Genomic DNA, 19,767 nt, shown 5'->3' on the forward strand with positions numbered 1-19,767 from the left:
AATATTAGATTTGATACGTTAGCTCTTGGATTAATATCAATGGTTAGTGCGTCTCTATAGAACAACTACATAGGGAAGATCTTCGGATGCTTTCCGTAGAGCGACGCATGTTCGACTGTTGTTTAAGTTTCCTACATAAACTGGTAGCTTTGAGAGGCTGTTTCAGCGTAACCTTTACTGGTGGTAGGACCTCTTGTGAGCCCGCATGGGTGGGTACCACCACCTTATCTATTTCTGCCGTGAAGCAGTAATGCGTTTCGGTTTGAAGGGCGGGGCAGCCGTTGTAACTATACTTGAGACCTTAGAACTTATATCTCAAGGTGGGTGGCGCATTTACGTTGTGGATGTCTATGGGCTCCAGTAACCACTTAACCAGGTTGGCTGTGAGCTCGTCCACCCATCTAAGCAATAAAAAAAAATAGTAGGTGAGCTCACGGGGCTCAAGCCGGAGTGATGCTAACACTGACCCTAGCAAGAGCAGTGCTTCGCAGAATCTACCACCGGATCGGAAACCCGACCCACTGAGAAGATCCAGCGAGAAACTCAGTGGGCTGTGTCTATGGGTTAATTCGCTCGTCGAGCCCTTAGTCGCAAGCGACGGGTTCGACGAGGACGGTGACCTGACTGCTGTTGATTGGAGTTTGTAGACATGAAAAGTTTTGCTTTATCTATACTATCTATATACATAAAAATGAATTGCTGTTCATTAGTCTCGCTAAAACTCGAGAACGACTGGACCGATTTGGCTAATTATGGTCTTGAATTATTTGTGGAAGTCCAGAGAAGGTTTTAAAGGTAAATAAATATGAAAACGCTCGGAATTAAATAAAAATAACAATTTTGTTTTTCCTTTGATGTGTCCCCCGTCGGACGGATTCCTTTGGCTTGTTTTAAGTTTATTTTTTACAAAATTTTAGGTCTTTTGTTTGTCGATTGAGGCACTGCGAAGTGTGTCGGGTCAGCTAGTAATAATATCTAAATCTACAGTGGTTTTTACGGATGTTCCGTTATAACTACTGAACCATGCATCCGATTGACTTGAAACTTGGTATCCATGTAGAAAATATATGTACTTAATGGATAGGCTAATATTTATATGAGTGTTGGACTCCCTAATAATAATGACAATAAATAATAATGTTAATTTTAAATTCCCAGCGAAGTGGGCGAGTACGGCTAGTCGCCTATAAATACTGATGGCCTACAATAGTATCGGGAGCTCTTGTCCTCGTTTGTCAGGTGAACAGTATTCCTTACTATTGTACTATAAGGTGCAGAATTGATTGGCGGTAGATGGTATTATCTTTTTGACGGATTAGCGATTCGGGATACAGGTGAATGTGTTTCGGTCACTCTTAACACAACAGTATAACCTAACGGGGGGTCACAGAATAAAGCACGTAATATTTTTAGTGCAAATATATGACTAGGTATATTTTTATGGTGCTTTTGCGTGGTGCGAAATGTGCTTCATCGTATTATTGGAAACTTCATCATAGTACACTGTGTGTGTGTGTGAGTGTGCGCGTGTGTGTATGTGCGCGTGTGTGTGTGTGTGAGAGGTGAGAGATCACGATCTATCACGATCACGGTCTACCTTGGTGCTAAGTGGTTACCGGAGCTCATCCCACAGACACAGCCCACTGAGTTTCTCGCCGAATCTTCTCAGTGGGTCGTGTGGGGTGGTAGATTCTGCGAAGCACTGCTCTTGCTAGGGCCAGTGTTCGCAACACTCCGGTTTGAGCCCCGTGAGCTCACCTACACGTTAGGGCGAAGCTGATATAGCCTCTCAAGGCTCATAAACATGTAAATGTTTCCATCCATCTTAAGTCATGACTCCTTATACTTAGTTCTGTAGTATTTCTTTTTAACATATAGTAAAAACATGACGGTCACGCCATGTACAAATCCCGCATAACAGAGTGTGCTTGTGTTTTTTAATCAATAACATTAACATGCAACGAATAAAACGCATTAATCAAAATTCTCATTTAATTTTTAAATTTTTTTTTTTTTAAATCGCTACAATCAATTTAATAGTACATTAAATATTACATAAAATCTATTTGGTTCGTTATTTACATTTCATAATGTTTTACAAACATACTCTTTAGTTAAATGTTCACAAACACTATTATAATATAAAATATTCAACACCACGTTACATTGTACATTTTGTTATATATACTCAATTAATTATAATTATTAATAATGGTAGGTACGTAGTGGTAACGGAACTAACATGTTTTCTCGATCAAAAACCGCACAATTACGTTTTTAGATAGTTTAAAAAAGTCGCTATCTGCCTTTGTTTTACTCTCCTTACTTTTGCAACAACGCAAGCGATTTTGATACCGTTTTCACTAATCGAAATAGCGATAAGTGAGGAAGTTTATAATTTGTTACTGTTTTGGAGCTAGTAGGTGAAATAGTGTAATATCAAATAACCTTTTTGTACGCTTACATATCTAGCGTTGAGCGAATCTTAGAGAGAGAGAGAGAGAGAATATTCTTTATTGTACACCAAAAAGCAAATAAACAATTGTAAGTGAATCTTAATTGTAAGTGAAGTCCACACGGGCAATGCTGACGGCTAGTAAGGCTTAGAAAGCTAGTAAATAACATTATGCCACATTTTTTTAATTAACCAAATTGTGCTCTTAGTATTAGAAAACATAAATCTTTCGTGTTTCAAACAGTTGAAAATGAAACTCACGATATTAAGACACAAGAATACTTTTACGTTAACATTATTTATTTTCTAAACGAAACGCAAACGCATCAATCCTGGAAGAACTAGGCGTCTCCTCAAGACTCTCCACCACTTGCTTAAGTAGGATTTTAGAGTTTTTTGGCCACGTTGCGAGGAAAAAAGGTGACAATCTCGAAAAACTTCTCATTACCGGCAAAATGGAAGGAAAGATGCCTAGGGGGTGTAGTTTCATGCGTTGGTCCGATGTGATTAAACTTTGGAATCCAGCATCAATGTCGCTATCCAATGCGCGGAGAACAGGAGTGAATGGAGGAACATAGTCCTAACAAAAGTGCTCCGTAAAGGTCACGACCCACCGCACTGAGGAATACGACGCACGGAGGAGGGAAACCTAACACTTCTGTTTCATGAACCGCTCCAGCGCAAATAGAAAGATAGGTACATGAAATATAAAATCATTTTCGGAATGTCATTGCACCAAAAACACTATCTATAATGGCTAACTTTATCCCTTATTTATCACACTATGGATTCTGAGGTAAAATGCAAGACATTCAAAAAAACTACTTTACTTCTTTCTGTATTTAGCTATTTATTTATTTATTAATCTGCCTGTGTCACTTAACATTTTTATTAATTATTAATTGTTAACAATTACATCGCAATTGACACTATCCAAGAAGACTTTGCTTATTAAAATCTGCTATTGATATTCTAACTAATCTACTAACGAATAGGCACATTGTGAGCCTTGTACAAAAAGGTATGCTACTTATTTCATGCGTTCCAATTTGAAAAGTACTAAAGCCGTTTCATACGCAATTGTGACTTCGACTTTATATCTTACGTTGAAGTCTCTGAAGCCTAATAAACTCTTAAGTCTTCGTCAAACAGAACGCGTAATTAGCCCGCGTCAGAGCGCAACGCTATGACGCCGAGATGTGTTGTACTACTACGGTAACATACCGTCAAACAGAGCGCCAGCGCTATGAGCGCTATAGTATGTTTGACGGTATGTTGCCGTAGTAGTACAACACATCCCGGCGTCATAGCGCGGCGTTAGTTTAGCGCTCTGACGCACGCTAAGTACGCGTTCTGTTTGACGAAGGCTTTAATACAACGAATTGTTTTACCTCCGACGGTATAAAGTAAACAAAATGAGGGCTTACAAAACAAAAACGTTAATTCGAGAAGCATCTACGCTCGACAACTGTAGCACAGTCGATTCGTCCCATCTCCCTGAATATACGAGAAAGATCGACCAACATACCACCATCGTTATTCCTGCACAACCACAGATTCAAAACATTCTCAGTCGGGGAGCACGTATTCGAAAAATAATAATAAAAATATGACATTTTTAATTTTTCAGCCAACAACCTCCAATCGTTTCCTTTAGACGTCTGAGGATCTAACAGCTTACACAATATAATCCTATCCGATTTAGTTAAAACATTGATCCTGTAATTATTGTCAACGCTGTAATTCGATCTAAATGTGTTTTTAAATATGAAATCGTATCTGCAGTCGTTTCTAGTGAGCGAAGCGTAATTAAACGGATTCTCGATAACGTTCATCGTATCGGCACTGGAATAACTATATCTCTTACAATTCGAATTGATATCGTTCGTTTTCAAATTGAAATTGACCGAATTCAATTGTTTCTGCTTCTGGTATATTGACATGCTTAATTCCAAGCAGTTTATTGAATCCGTTTGCTGGAGTATAAAAACGCAGCTATGCGATTTTAGAGTCATATTCCAGAGATCGTGATGCGACAGTTCCTGGTGATTCCCCGAGGCTTGAACTCTCCAGCCGGTGCCTACATTTCTTATACTAACGCACAGATCTGAGCCGCTTTCCTGGAAATAGAAGGGTTTCGGTTCGCACAGAAGCTTACTGCCCAATCTCCGTTCTAGATTGAAGCACTCGTTCAAACAGTGAGGCGTATCGTTGAAGACGTGCAGTTTCAGACGATGATAGTTCTCGTCCATTTCGTAGATGAATAAGGCAAGTTTTAGGTTCTTGGCGTCTGAACCGGCAAAACTTCTTCCCACCAGGACGAAATCGCTCAAGAACTCGCCCACGATGTACACTTTGTTAGGATCGACTTGACTGAAGATTGGCGTGCCGGGAGTCTCTTGGCCTAGAGTCAAAACTTTACGCCACTCCCTCGTATGGAGATCATCAGGGCGCTGCAGGATGAATAGCAGCCAGCTGGTGTTCCTCAACGATGCGTAGTGAGGAAACGTTAGGACCACGCCCTTACGGAAGTGAAAGTTCTTAGGACTGCATTTGATGACCGGACTCAATTGGATTTCGCCTGTTAAAATGGAAATGTGCTGTAATTTTATGTTAGCTAGTGATGATGAAGTTAGTTGCACCGCCGACTAATGGGTTCCTCTGTCCCTTTAAAATCCGTGTTTACTTTATGGCAGAAACAAATAAGACAATGGACGATGCAAGCCTCAACTTCACCAATTCACCAATACTGAAGGTACGGATTAGGAAGAGTAGTACAAATAGTAACGAAGAAAAATAAGTTATGTATTACAACTGTTACCTATGGAAAACACTGAATGACTTAAAATGTCGCCCTAAAATTATTCAGATAATATTATAAACATCAAAAACCAATATCGAAAGCAATATTATTCTAAAAACTGACTGTTCCAATTCCAATATATTTAAAGATCTAAGATGGGAATAGTAAGCTTAATATAAAATTGATCTTCCCTAGACTGACCGAATCCTGTATGCGATGTTTAGCCCTATAGCTCTCGTAAGAGATGCTGGTATCGCGTGTATTGGTTTTTAGGTCATATACATAAGAATTCGGTGTCCACTATCATTTCATAACAGCTACATAACTTGGATCATAAGTAACGCAAATGACACATTATTTTTATTTTTATTGGCGTAGCTGAGGACCTTTTAGATTGGACTTTATAATCAATCGCTTTCACCGGTACATTATTATTGCTTGATATAATTACTGAAGTTCATAGATATCGCAACGTAACTGCTACACTGCGTACCTTCTGAAATATCCAAAGTCCCAATTGTATCGAAATTATTGTCATTCTATTCGTCAACAGGGTAAACGTGATTGCTCGACAGAACAGAAACGGAAGGTCAGCGGCACCTATCCGTTTGGGCATACTGAATGCTCTATGACCAATATGGAACTATTAAACTCAATTATAAAATTGTTTTTAAGGTAAACCAATTAAAATATGACTTTGTATTGTCTAATCGCTCGATTACTCGACCACCGATTCGTCACGCTAAAAATAAATAAGAACTTACCGTCTTGAAGCATGGGCCTATTCCATTCCTCGTCAGATACTTCAACAGAAAACAATTCCTCTCCTTTATCAACAACGCCGTCCGGAACAAACAGACTAACACCGGTTTTATCCAGATTTAACCAGTCGCCGTCGCTCGACACCATCTTGGATTTGGAAGTATCTAGATTCGTTGCGTAGTTCGAGTTTAACGATGCATTGTTTTTTAATGAAGGCGATATTTCTACGCTGTGGCTGTACGATGAACCGGCTGGAAGATTATTAATAATGCTAGTACTGTGCAAAGGTAATTGTTAATTAGTTTACTAATATAAATTTTCTAATAGCTAATAGTCGCAAAACAATGATATTTTAATGAAAATATTGCAACAACGTTACATACACAACAAGATCAAAATTCTAATAAACGTGCAAAATCAAGACAATACTTTTGATACATATTTCGGTGCAGTTAAAGAAGCGACACACTAAAATCGCCATTTTGTTCGCAAAATTGAAATTGTATTGTTTAGTAATATCGCTTACTGTGAACATATACGTATTAAGAGACCGAAAAATATAATAAAAAAAGATGTGTGGTGTCGTGGGACACCGGATAGGAACAAAGTTCCTTATTATAAAAATGTTAATTTTAAGTTCTATTCGAGGTATATAGAAAATAAAACTGGAGGTTTCGCAACAACCCACGGTCATTCGGTAACGTGTGAACTTATTGTGGTACACTTCATTCACGGTTGTTTGCATAAGAGTTAGTTAGTGTATTGCGCAAACGAACGCGCTGAGATCGTGGTCGATGAATGAAAAAAATATATATTATTTTCTGTACGTTATTACAAAGTTAAGTCGTACACTGTGTGAATTACTAATTTGTACGTTATTACAAAGTTAAGTCGTACATTGTGTGCATTACTAATAAAAATCTTACGTTACGGACGTTTTTTCCCGGTTAGGGTACCCCTCCGCATCGTCTCATAAGGAACTTCGTTCCAAAAATCAACTCAAACAAAACGTTACAAAAAGCTAACAAGCTGAAATAGGCCGCGCAGTGACTTGTGCAAGACTCACAGCTCAAAAAGCAGCTTGAGTCAGAGCGGTCTGACTCAGAGGCGTCCTTGTTGCAAGCGATCCGGTCGTTCCTTACCTCGTGGTCTATGGGTGCTATGTAACTGGAAGTAAACGTGATGGTTAGTTCTGTGTCCTTCATGATGATTGATATATTGACAGCTATCTGTCTTGGCAATAAGAAAAACTAAAATTTCTATAATATTTTTCTAAAATATTTTTATTTATTTATTGCTAGGATGGGTGGACGAGCTCACGGCCCACCTGGTGAGAGGTGGTTACCGGAGCCCATAGACATCTACAACGTAAATACTGCCACCCACTTTGAGACATAAGGTCTCACTTTTAACAATAACAACGCCTGCTCCGCCCTTCAAACCGAAACGCATTACTGCTTCACGGCAGAAATTATAATTTTGCGGGTTAGATTTTTCATATACGATGCTATTACTTCACCGTGGAAGTCAATCGTGAACATTTGTTAAGTACTTATTTCATTGGAAAAATTGGTACTTGCCGGCGGGATTCGAATACCGTTGCATATCTACATACGAGATCACTGGATTTGAGGTCATGATTTCAGTATCTATCACATTTGAGTAACGATGCAGAAAATTCATTGATGATCAACCCTTTTATACCTATTAAAATATCGCCAATTAATCAGAGGAATCAAGAGTACCTATATCAGAGGAAGTGTGAAAGTGGCTCCGGTAAGTAACAAATTAAGGAGCGGACGGTTAGCGTGGTATGGACATGTGATGCGTAGAGGGGACATGTATGGAAATGATAGTGCAAGGTTTTTTTTTTATTGCCCTTTTAGAGTAGAGTAGAGTAGAGGTAGAGGGGGAAGAGGTCGACCGAAGAAGAGATGGATGGAGTGTGTGAATGACGATATGAGAGAGAGAGGAGTGAGTGTTGAGATGACGGCTGATAGAAGAGAATGGAAGAGAAAAATTAGCTGTGCCGACCCCACCTACGGGGATAAGGTAGAAAAAAAAAAAAACTCTTTTTGTTTCAAAACGGCTTCTTCTACGGCTCTTCAAACATAACAATAGGCATTCAGTTGATCTCAATTTTTCTTTGACATGTAAGACCCTTTTTAGGGTCTACTACACACATATTTTTTAAGCTATTGCATAGCTTTTATCGCGGGCTTTGAGCGCGGCGACCGAATCAAGAAATTCCGTAACGAAAATAAAACCTAACACCACCCGTTCCGGCTACCATGTAGCTCGCGTTCAACACATTCACACGTGCTTGTATAGTGTTTGTGAATAAGCGCGTGGCGTGATGTCGCACTGCATGCGCATCATGAAAAGTCTGCTCATTTCTCTCTTGCGCGGTCTAGCTTATGAGTGTGAAGGGGACAGTTAATTATTTAATTAACTATAATAATTGCATAAGTATAAATTAATTATAATTGCATAAGTTGATAAAAAATGCTATGCAATAGCTTTACCGCGGCAGTCTCCGAGTGCTATACGTGTTTTCTTCTCAGAAGGTACTTAAAATATGTTCTTACCTATTAGCTAGCTGTGGCACTTCGTACAAATGCTCATGCCGTGCGTTAGTAATGATGTTAGCGTGCCTGAGCCGTGAAGAATCTATCGTGTGGAACTCCTCGTGAATAGTGAGGTCTGGTTGATTAGTCAAAGTCCTTTTTATAACGTTTCCGAAATAATTGCCACCTGTAGAAATTAATTTATTAATTTTCTGTCCGAATTTACAAATTTGTTCCAAAAGTATATTTCAACTTTTCTTGAAATTCAGACTTTGATTGATTTTATTGATCTTCTAGTTTTATACAAAATGTTCTATAAATTATAAAGGAAACCACTTTTAATTCTACATTCTCTAAAAAATCATTTTTATATTATAATCTATGCATAGTCAATGCATATGTTTGTTGTAATTCGAAATAGTTATTGAGAAACACCTATAATAAGTTTTTGAAATTATTGCGATTTTAACGATATAGTATACGAATACCGCGTACTGCCATGAGAACTAACTAGTTCATTCTAAGGCAGCTAAATATCCGAAAAAGGGTCTCTACCGTCTGCCGGGAACGTGTTATGAGCTTCTTCGGACACATCATGCGGTCTCCCAGACATGAATTAGAGAAGCTCATAATTGCGGGTCGCATAGAGAGGAAGCGCGCCGTGGGAAAACCCCAGCCAGATCATCAGATCTAGTAAGAGAAGCGCTTGGTGGTAGTCTGTACCATGCGGTCCATGCCACCCATGATTGAACACTGTGGAGGAACGTCACATGTGGTCGCGATCCTCAGCAGTGAGGGAACGATATAGTAAAAGAAGCATCGGATTTAATTAAAATGCGTCATAAAATACATCTGCTTTGTTGTGATCTTCTGCTGAAGGTCGTTACTAATTAGACATTTCCTAGACCAATTCTTGCATTAGTCTTTCCTTGGATCCCTAATTTTTTTCTTCTTCGTCTCAATCGTGTTACTCTTGACATAGTGGTCGTGTAGTGTAAGAGGGAGCACACTTGATGCGTCTTACGATGTCCCGCCATCTCTCCCTGCTCGAAGTCATTCTACTGCTCTTATTTAGGGGACTTCCTACTGTAGTTTTAATTTGGTCCATCGCATTGGTAGCCTCCCGCGCTGTCTACCATCAACCCTTCTCTTTACAACGAGGCGTTCCGAGGACCGGACATCTCGTCGCGAAACGTGTCCGAAGAAATCCACCATTCGAGACTTAACTATGGCAAACAGACGCTACTTGATGCCGAGTTTTTTAAGTATCAAGACGATACTCGGTCCTGATTTTAGCATTAAATTATTTACTGCACTTAATGTTTAGTTCTTTTTTTATTGCTTAGATGGGTGGACGAGCTCACAGCTCATCTGGTGTTAAGTGGTCACTGGAGTCCATAGACATCTACAACGTTAATGCGCCACCCACCTTGAGATATAAGTTCTAAGGTCTCAGTATAGTTACAACGGCTACCCCACCCTTGAAACGAAACGCAATACTGCTTCACGGCAGAAACAGGCGGGGTAGTTGTGCCAACCCATGCGGACTCACAAGCGGTCCTAGCACCAGTAAAATGTTCAATAGTGTAGAGGGACATTAAAAGAAGCATCCTACCTGTGGGCGGTTTAGCGTAAGGCGATGTCTCAGTCGTCTTGAACTTCATGTATTTTATTCCGAGAATTACTACGACTATAAACACGAGGGAGGCTATTGATAACGCTACGAAAAGGGGCCAATACGGAGTACCTGCGAATCAAATGAGATTTTATCGAGTACACAAATGATTATTAGATATATTATCTATGTACTATTGATACGTAGTATTTTGTGGAAGCTTTTTGCGTTAGAGACATTATCCGTTACCAAAGCTGACAATTTTCCATCAGCTGAAACGTATGCTCGAATGATTTAAAAAACCAAAACTAAACAACAATATAAATAGAACATCGTGATGCGCCCGCCTGTGAGCTTTTATTGTAATTTGTAGCCAGCCATTTATGTCGGTCAGTGGCACAGTGAAGTTCGTGTCTCAGTCTCATGTCCAGATACTCGGACACTTTGTCACTCCATCTTTTAACGGTAGGCAGCAGCTTGGCTCAGCCCCTGGCATTTCTGAAGTCCATGGGCGACGGTAACCACTCACCATCAGGTGGGCCGTGTGCTCGTCTGCCTACAGGGGCAAAAAAAATATTCTGAGCGACAACATGAATAGAACTATTCGTACAGTTTGATGCCGCGTTTATAATAATATTTCTCAACATTTCGAATATTTTATAGTTTACGAGCCGTAGCCTTAAATCTTCAACAGAATTTACATTTTTTTTGTAATTTATTATTTAATGAATATCCATTTAATGTATATTTGCTGCAAGTAGTATAACATGGGATACAGTAAGTATCGGATTGGATATTTGGTTCAAATATTATGACTTGCTTCAGGTAATGTAAGTAATAAAGTTGGAATAATGATGGTAAAAATAAAAAAAATAAAAATCATTGACTATATTATCTATTCGAGCCATCGGTGATATAATCTGCTGATCCGAAATTGGCTTACAGCGTACTTTTCCCGGCGATTCAGTTGGAATCATACGAGCTGATTCCGAAGCTATGCTGTGACCTTTCAAATTGTATAGCAGAACTCATGTGAATCTCAGATTCAACATTCAACAATACTGCACGATAGTCACATTAATTTTATACGCACAACTATGACTACAGAAAACAATGCCTGTAATTCACTTAAGCCATAAATTAACACTTCACAAATGCTCTGTCTCATTTTCTCGTGGGATATATTTTAAGGATGTACATAATATTATGTATATATTTGTTTCTTTTTAGTGTCGATTTACCGCTTCACGAGGTCAAACCTTAAACAAATTTCATATACATAAATAAATATAAATATTTACTAACAATCACGTCACGTTAACTGGTCCCATGATAAGTTCGTAAAGAACTTGTGTTACAGGTACCAGATGACGGAAATAAGTGTAAGATTTTTATTATACACGTACATATATTTAATATACATCCATAACCCTATAAAAAACATTTATATTTATCATACAAATATCTTCCCATGGCGGGATTCGAACCTGCGACCCCCTTGTGTAGTGACCATGTCACTTACCACTACACCAGACGGCCGTTTACATATGACACTTACCTACGTATTAACATTTTTTTTCCACTTACCGTCATTAATTCTTTCAGATTTCGACGTGCGCACACAGAGAGGACACTGGGCGACTTGGTAGTCTTTCCCCAGACACGAGCTCGTGAGACACTTTCGTCTTCTAGTTTGAAGGCAGTCGGAATCACATCGCGACCAGTCTGACCATTGCGACCAACGTCCTAACAAATATTAGGATTGTGTTATATTATTGAATCTCAAATGAAATGCTTTTTTTTAAAACCACGTTAACTGGTCCCGTGCTAAGTTCGTAAAGAGCTTGTGTTATAGGTGCCAGATAACGGAAATAAATGTAAGATTTTTATTATACACATACATATATTTAATATACATACATAACCCTGGAAAAGACATTTAATATTTATCATACAAATATCTTCCCATGGCGGGATTCGAACCCGCGACCCCCTTGTGTAGTGACCGTGTCACTTACCCCTACGCCAGACGGCCATTGAACTGAAGTTTCATTAACTGAGTAGAAGGAGAGAAATTTAGACAGGAGAGAAATTGTATTTTCTTTTATTCGGTTCATGGAACTTCATCGTCCAGTGCCAACTTCGACTGAACGATAACGTTATTGGAACAAAATGTGTTGTTTTTCCTTTTTTGCTGGTAGCCTCTTAGGCTATTCCAGCTACGCTCAGACGGGTAGGTGAGCTCACGGGCTCAACCTGAGAGAATTTGCCAACACTAGCCCTAGCAAGAGCAGTGCTTCACAGAATCTACCACCGGATCAGAATCGCGACCCACTGAGAAACTCAGTGGGCTGTTGTTTGAGGGTCTTAAAAGCACTGAGAGTGAATCCGGGGGATACGAAAAGACATGTTTTCGGACGACGGTGGGTCGTTGCCCCGTCGCGATCAGATAAGACAAAATTTGTACAAGTACAAGTAGAAGTAAGACAGTACTAGTAAAGTTAATTTGAATTTGAAACTAATCCTAAAAGAAATAAAAAAACGATGAAACCGTTACCCAAAACTATGTTCGGTGATTCATCAGCCAGCTCGTCGATATTATCGAGATACAAATCTGTGGGGAGATTTTAATTATTAGTCTCGGTCAAGAAACAACTTGTTTACTATATTACACTATACGTACTCTAACTATGAGATCTTTCTCAAAAAACTTATTCCCCCATTTCAAGTTTGTAAAATGCAAGGTTGAGCGAAAACTCAAATTTATTATATAATATATAAACTTAGTGGCGGAAGACCTTTACCGGTGGTAGGAACTCTTGTGAGTCCGCGCGGGTAGGTACCACCGCCCTGCCTATTACTGCCGTGAAGCAGTAATGCGCTTCGGTCTGAAGGGTAGGGCAGCCGTTGTAAATATACTGAGATCTTAGAACTTATATCTCAAGGTAGGTGGCGCATTTACGTTGTAGATGTCTATGGGCTCCAGTAACCACTTAACACCAGGTGGGCTGTGAGCTCGTCCACCCATATAAGAAATAAAAAAAAATTTTTTATTAAAAAATTAAAATGAGGTTGGTAAGAGAATGTTAACTATGAATGTGGAAGGATATATAGGAAGTGGTAGACCTAAGAAGAAATGGACGGATTTCGTGAAAGACAATATGGGTAAGAGGGGAGTGAGCGAAGAAATGGTATATAATAGAAGAGCATGGAAGGCGAAAAGATATTGCGCCGACCCCAGGTGACTGGGAGAAGGGCAGGAATGATGACATTATTATTAATTCATGCACTTACCTATGTCACACTCCACACAATCCTGAGTCTTCTGTAGATTGTTGCCAACGCAAGGCTGTCCACCGTTTAGAGGTCGCGGTGCCGTGCAAGTTCTCTCTCTCTTTCTGCCCGTTCGACCTTCTCTTGTTGGACAACAGTCCACCCACGCTGACCATGTACTCCAACCACCGTTAACTAAGCAATTGAATTTAGCGTGATTGATTGACACTACTCAATAGTCTGTTTGCTTAAACCGATCAAATGACTAGTCCAAATGGTGGTCACACGAGTAGTGAACTGTAAAGTGCCTAATATCAATGGAAAAATATTCGGTCTCGGCCCAAAAAAAACTGGTGACGAGACAAGTCGAGATTCTAAATAATAATATGCAAAGCTACATTCGAAACTGAATATTTTTCTGTTATATTCCAATTGAATACTGAAAGCATTCCGATGGCACTTACCGAATACTGACAGCAGAGCCGGTTCTGACATGCGCTTCCCGGCTAAGTTTTCCGCAACACATGTGTAGTTAGCCATGTCCTACAAATTCCTTCACAAATAAATTTCATCATAGGGAATAAAGACATGAGGCAAATTCTAAGTTATTACCATAACACGTAAACATGAGATATAGGTTATAGAAGTCTCTGCCTATCATTAAATACTCGATTTTAATCGAATGTTCACCGGATTAATGGAAACAATGAATGTCATTTTATCAAATTAAATTAACTACCATAGTGTTATATAAATGGTTAAATTAACTGTTATCTATTCAGATAAAGATAATTCAACATTTCTGCTATAGAATATTTTTAACAAAATAATTTCCTTCAGTTTTGATTTTAAACATCTTTCAAGTTATTAAAGTTAATTAAAGTGAGCTAAGATGTCTGGGCAGTCTATAGTTACGAAAGAGCTACTAATTTACATCGTAGGTAAAAAATGAAAGTACAAAATAAAGGCTTACAACAACTACTAGCTTTTGCCCGTGACTTCGTCCGCGTGGAATAGTTACTTGAGCATAACGCTAAATTTTACCTGCGACTTCATTTGCGTAGAAAGAAAACAAAACCGATTTTGAAACATTATTTATTGGTGCTCCGTTTGTATTGGTCTTAGCGTGATGTTATATAATCTATAGTCTTCCTCAATAAATGGGCTATATACCACTGAAAGAATTTTTCAAATCGGACCAGTAGTTCTTGAGATTCACGCATTCAAACAAACAAACTCTTCAGCTTTATAATATTAGTAAGTATAGATTTATATGGTGCACCTTACCAGCAGATTAGCTTGCTTAATGATAAGATTTCCGTCGGTTGAAACCTGAACGTTATCATCAATAACAACGGGAGCACCATTCTTCAACCAGTACAGCTGGGCGAAGGGCGCCGCTGGTGGAGGCTCGCATCGGAAATTGACTGATGTGTACTGTTTGACCAGTTGCGATTGCGGCGCTACAGCGAATTGCTTCTTTATGTCTTTGGAAAAAGAATGCATGTTAATTGGACATCATTTGATATTTGAGACGTTCACTTTTGGTCACTTTTACAAATATTAGTACAAGTTATTATGAAAACTATACTTTGGAAACGCAATCCGTTAGAAGGAGCATCAGGAGCCTATAGCAGTCCACTGCTGGACATAGGACTCTCCAATTGGATGATCCTCGGGTTCTCTCACCCAGTTCTTGCCAGTTGCCCTGCATAGATCGTCACCCCACCGAGCATGAGAGCGCCCTCCCTCCATACGTTTGTCTACGCTAAAAACTAAAGAAATCTAAACTTACATGCGATTTCAATTGTAGCAGGCTGACTTCTAATCTGTCCTCGACTGGTCCAAGCGAAGCAGGAACATTGGTACTTATCACCACCAAAGTATTCTTCAATGTTCTCTCTAGTTACCGATTGTTCACCTTCAATTATCCGCACCCCGGTTTGTGGGTCAACGAATTCAAAGTTCGCACCTTGTGTTTTGATTCCATTGCATTTAAAGTATACCTAAGGGGTAATGAAAGATACATTGAAGTAGGTTGTGCTTGCAGAATAAGGAGATCGCTTAAATTTACTTTTTATTATTGGGTGAAGTATTTTAGAGGGTGAAGTATTTTAGATTGTCTTAGCAGACAATCTCGTGCCGACCAGAAGAAGAAGGGACCAGAGCGCATCATAAGAGTAATTAAGGCGTCGCGGGAGGAAAACATGAACTATAACAAGAATATGAATAATTATTATTTTGAGAAAGACAAGATAATACACTTTCAGAACATAAAGTGGTAGAAAAAATCTTGGGTTGATATTTATTAGAATAAAGTTTCTAAATGACAAATCAGATCTAAAATTTTTTTCAATGAAAATATTTAAGAACAATAATTTAATATTATGGTTCTCATGAGGGTATCAAAATGTAAATCCAGAAAAGCTTTTTGAATAGAGTACAATTTATTACTATTGAATTCCAGTCATTTATTCATCACGGATAATAATTCTTTGTCAACCAGACTTACCTCCAAAGCATTAGCAGCGCGACATTTCAAAATAGCGGGTTTATTTTTAACCACATACGTATTCTCCGGCTCTAAAAGAAATACAGGTAGATTGTCTTTCGTCGTGTGTAATGGTATTTTATCTTCGGTTTCTTGTGTGTCACTGGGAACTGTAACTAAATCAGGGGAATCCTTGTAGTTCGTTCCTTTATCGTAATCGTAATCAGCGTAACCTTCATCTTCGTCTTCCTCCTCGTCATCGTGATTGAAGACCGGAGGCAGGAAGTAATCCTTAATATGGGGTTGATGATGAACCGGTGATAATTCATCTTGATCATCTGTTTTTGCGTCGTGATGATTTTGATCTAGAATTTATAACACGCTCTCATTGACTTCATCCGATCGGTTGCATGAAGCTTATATAGTTTTGAATTCATTTTTCATCCATTTCCAAAGGTAAGGTTAGACGAAACACCACCCTAGTGCTGCCGCAGGTACCACTCTATTAACCAGAATGTATTACTGATTCGCGACTGAAGTAATCAGCGGTGGTACCTACCCGAGCGTACTCACAAAACGCCCTACCGCTCGTGTAAAAAATTAATATTTCTTTCTCCATTATAAATGTGCAATTCTGCATGTTTGACTCTTCATGCAAAAATGGCTGAATGAGTTTGGGTGAAACTTCGCACAAAAATACTTTATAGTCTAGATGAGCACATGCTACAATAAATACTGCTTTAATGATATGTAGTGCCTTTCGGTTGGCGCCTAGTAGACTGGTCGTAAAAGAAAGCAAAAACTATTAATCTTGCTTCGTTGGTAGAAAAGATGTTTCTTACAAAACGATTTTAAGATAATGAATTAAGATACGAATTTAGGGGAGTACTTAACTGTTTATTGAGATTTTAAACGAAAACATTGAAGTGCTATTGTTAGGCATTTATGATGCACTGATATGATGATTTTATATGATTTATAAACATATAAAAGCATGTGTTTAACTATTTATGCTAATACAGTACCTACACATCAATTTTTTTTATTATAATCATTATTATATTATAATACATTGTGTATTAATTGTATATATACATATTTACGGAGATATGTATGTGTGTATGTATGTGTATATGCATGTGTACATATATGTATATGTATTTCATTGGAATGGTACACCGCGCGTAGTTCGTTTCCAAATGATTCTTGTCCACCTGATGGTTGTCTGGAAGAGATCGCTTTTAGCGATAAGACCGCCAATTGTACTTTTTTGTGTTCAATGTATCGCACTGTTTATTTGTTTTTTGGTATACAATAAAGAATAATCTCTCTCTCTCTCATCATTTAAATTAAAGACACTCATTATCTATCAGGAGAAAGCAGTTAAAAATCGGCCATTAATCCAAAGAACATTAAAATGAAGAAATACTTTTATTAATTTAATAATATATAACTTGTGCGGAAAAATAATGGGACGCGGCTTACAATCGTCGATCCTAACATTAGCAAAAATGTTTTCGATAGGCACTCGCCTTACACAGTCTTCAAACTATTGTCTTCCACATAACAAGAACCGGTACTCTGCCTGTAATTTTAAGTGGTCAGTTCCGACTCTTAGACTACACGTTGTAGATTGAACTAATATTTACTAAGTCGTTTTTTATTCCTGCAGTTGGGTAGACGAAGATGATGAGCTCACATCTATTGTAGTGGTTTTTGGAGTCCATAGAAAATACAAATTGATTCTGACATGAGGTCGGATTCTCGGTTTGTATTATATAACGGATGTACCACTACCAATCACCATTTACACCAGAACGCCTAACTGTTTCGCGATTGAAATAGGTGAAATGATACCTAAGTAGTTGTTGCCACATTATAACCCATACTCAATACCGTCTTTACCATAAGGGCACACGGGGCTCGTGCCCAGGGCCCCCATTCTCAGGGGGCCCCGAAGGACCGACAATTTGGTTACTAATTGTAGTCGAGAGCGGTCATTTTCGCAGCTTAAGAGAATAAAAAATGAATTGCGAACAACAATGTTACAAGAACGGCTGAGTAATTTGTCAATTATGGGCATAGAAAGTGATATCCTTCAAAAAATTGACTTTAAAGATATAATGGAATATTTTGCGCAACAGAAATCCCGAAAGAAACCATTATCGTAATCGTAACCAAAAAATCAGCAGCATTCTAATATAATTAATATTATTATATCATAATGTATTTGATTACCTATAATAAATGGTCATACTCAGTAAAAAATTGTTTAAGGTGGGTGGCGCATTTACGTTCTAGATGTCCATGGGCTCCAGTAACCACTTAACACCAGGTGGGCTGTGAGCTCGTCCACCCAACTAAGCAATAAAAAAATAATAATTATAATTCGCTTTTTTTACTTTCCAAAGGGGCCTCAAATTCTTGTGTGCCCAAGGGCCCCTGCCTAGTTTAAGACGTCCCTGCCCATACTTCCTACAACTAAAGCGTCTATTAGATGCATCAATATTGCATTTACATTAAATTAAGTATTCTCAATGTTGATCGATTTTAGTGATATCTGATTTACATAAAAGAATATTCACATGGATTATGTTCTCTATTTTAAATTTTAAACCGTATATTTTACAAACTGACTTGTTTTGTAGAAATATATTTTGTACTTACTTTTCAATTTCTGTCCTTTCCCATAAAACGAAAATTGAGTATGAACTACTAAAAGGCAAACCCAAAAGTTCACTTCCATTTATGAATTTTATATTTATGTTTCAAAATAACAATAATACTGTTATATTTTAAATGATTTTCCATAACTGTTTCAGGTTCTCTCACATTATAAGATTGTTTAAGCCGATAGAATCTCACATTTTATTATAATTTTATAGGGTTATCAAATCACATTATTAATTCAAAAATAGAAAAAAGAAATGTTTATCATTTGAGCTTTTTTGAAAATCATTGAATAAAAAGTCTTTTAATTTAAAAAATGTGTGCGTGTACTAGTGTACACACGTAAGAAGTGAAACTTATTTATGGCCTTATTTTTCGAAAAATGATCTACATGCAACTTTCTAGAAATTGGTTAAATAAAGTTAAATTAGATAAAGTTTAAACAAAAGGATTTTATTATCATAGACATGAATACAAAAAAGTTAAATTAGATAAAGTTTAAACAAAAGGATTTTATTATCATAGACATGAATACAAAACAGATGGCGCGTAACGGAAAAATGTGACGCGTAACCGAAAAATGTGACGGTAAATTTTTTTCCAACGCCGATAAGGAAGTTTCACTTCAAAACAACTTCTAAGCTATTCAAAAACAATCTCAATTTATTGGTGTAGTATTGAAAAAAAATTATCAATTAAAAAAATGCTAATACACTCCGCAACCTTTTGCTTGTGTCAGTTAATTTATTGAAAACAAATAAGTGGTTTTGTCCAATTTTGTTATTCAATCACCGAAACGTAATGTATAACGTAAAAGTTGCAATATTTCTTTTTCGCGGCAAAACGTACACACCCCGTGGAGGTTTGCAACGTACTAAATAGGAAAACTTTAGGGCTAAGGGATGAATGGACGTTTCGAACCTCAGACCAGATATTGTTCGGTGGGACCTAATACGCATGCGCGGAAAGTATTGCTCAAGTTTTAAAGACTGACAATTTATTTCTTAAATTGTATATTAGCCGACTTAACCTAATAGGTGTATGGCTCTAATAAAGAATTAAAAAAAGAATTGTATATTAATTTTTTATGACTTAATATACTTATATCGTAATAGCATTGTTGTATTTTTT

The 19,767-nt window shown here is 37.9% G+C and overlaps 1 protein-coding gene across 3 annotated transcripts; it reads right to left on the reverse strand.

Moving 5' to 3' along the window:
* Nucleotides 1-1,978: 1,978 nt before the first annotated feature.
* LOC101736173 (netrin receptor UNC5C) lies at nucleotides 1,979-19,529 on the reverse strand. Of its 3 annotated transcripts, none has more exons than XM_062675054.1 (14): nucleotides 19,360-19,529; nucleotides 18,634-18,909; nucleotides 15,988-16,331; nucleotides 15,271-15,481; nucleotides 14,763-14,962; nucleotides 13,940-14,018; nucleotides 13,497-13,670; nucleotides 12,760-12,816; nucleotides 11,790-11,948; nucleotides 10,203-10,334; nucleotides 8,609-8,774; nucleotides 7,087-7,187; nucleotides 6,023-6,271; nucleotides 1,979-5,036 (listed from the first exon to the last, which is right to left on the reverse strand). In XM_062675054.1, the coding sequence occupies exons 2-14, from the start codon at nucleotides 18,710-18,712 to the stop codon at nucleotides 3,895-3,897; spliced, it is 3,093 nt and encodes a 1,030-aa protein (XP_062531038.1). In that variant the 5' UTR covers nucleotides 18,713-18,909; nucleotides 19,360-19,529; the 3' UTR covers nucleotides 1,979-3,894. The 3 variants fall into 3 exon arrangements, with proteins under 3 accessions (XP_062531038.1, XP_062531041.1, XP_062531040.1); XM_062675057.1 differs by having other exon boundaries at nucleotides 3,791-5,036; nucleotides 18,634-18,779; XM_062675056.1 differs by having other exon boundaries at nucleotides 3,791-5,036; nucleotides 18,634-18,826.
* Between the last annotated feature and the right edge of the window lie 238 nt (nucleotides 19,530-19,767).

The sequence above is a fragment of the Bombyx mori genome, chromosome 22, assembly GCF_030269925.1.
Source record: "Bombyx mori chromosome 22, ASM3026992v2".
Classification (NCBI taxonomy): Eukaryota; Metazoa; Arthropoda; class Insecta; order Lepidoptera; family Bombycidae; genus Bombyx; species Bombyx mori.

Coding starts and splice junctions, on each gene's coding strand:
- LOC101736173 (XM_062675054.1), bottom strand. CDS start 18,712: ATGGAAGTGAACTTTTGGGTTTGCCTTTTAGTAGTTCATACTCAATTT. Junction 11,949..12,759: donor ATCACCGAACATAGTTTTGG/GTAACGGTTTCA, acceptor AATATTTGTTAG/GACGTTGGTCGCAATGGTCA. Junction 5,037..6,022: donor TAGGCCCATGCTTCAAGACG/GTAAGTTCTTAT, acceptor CCATTTTAACAG/GCGAAATCCAATTGAGTCCG.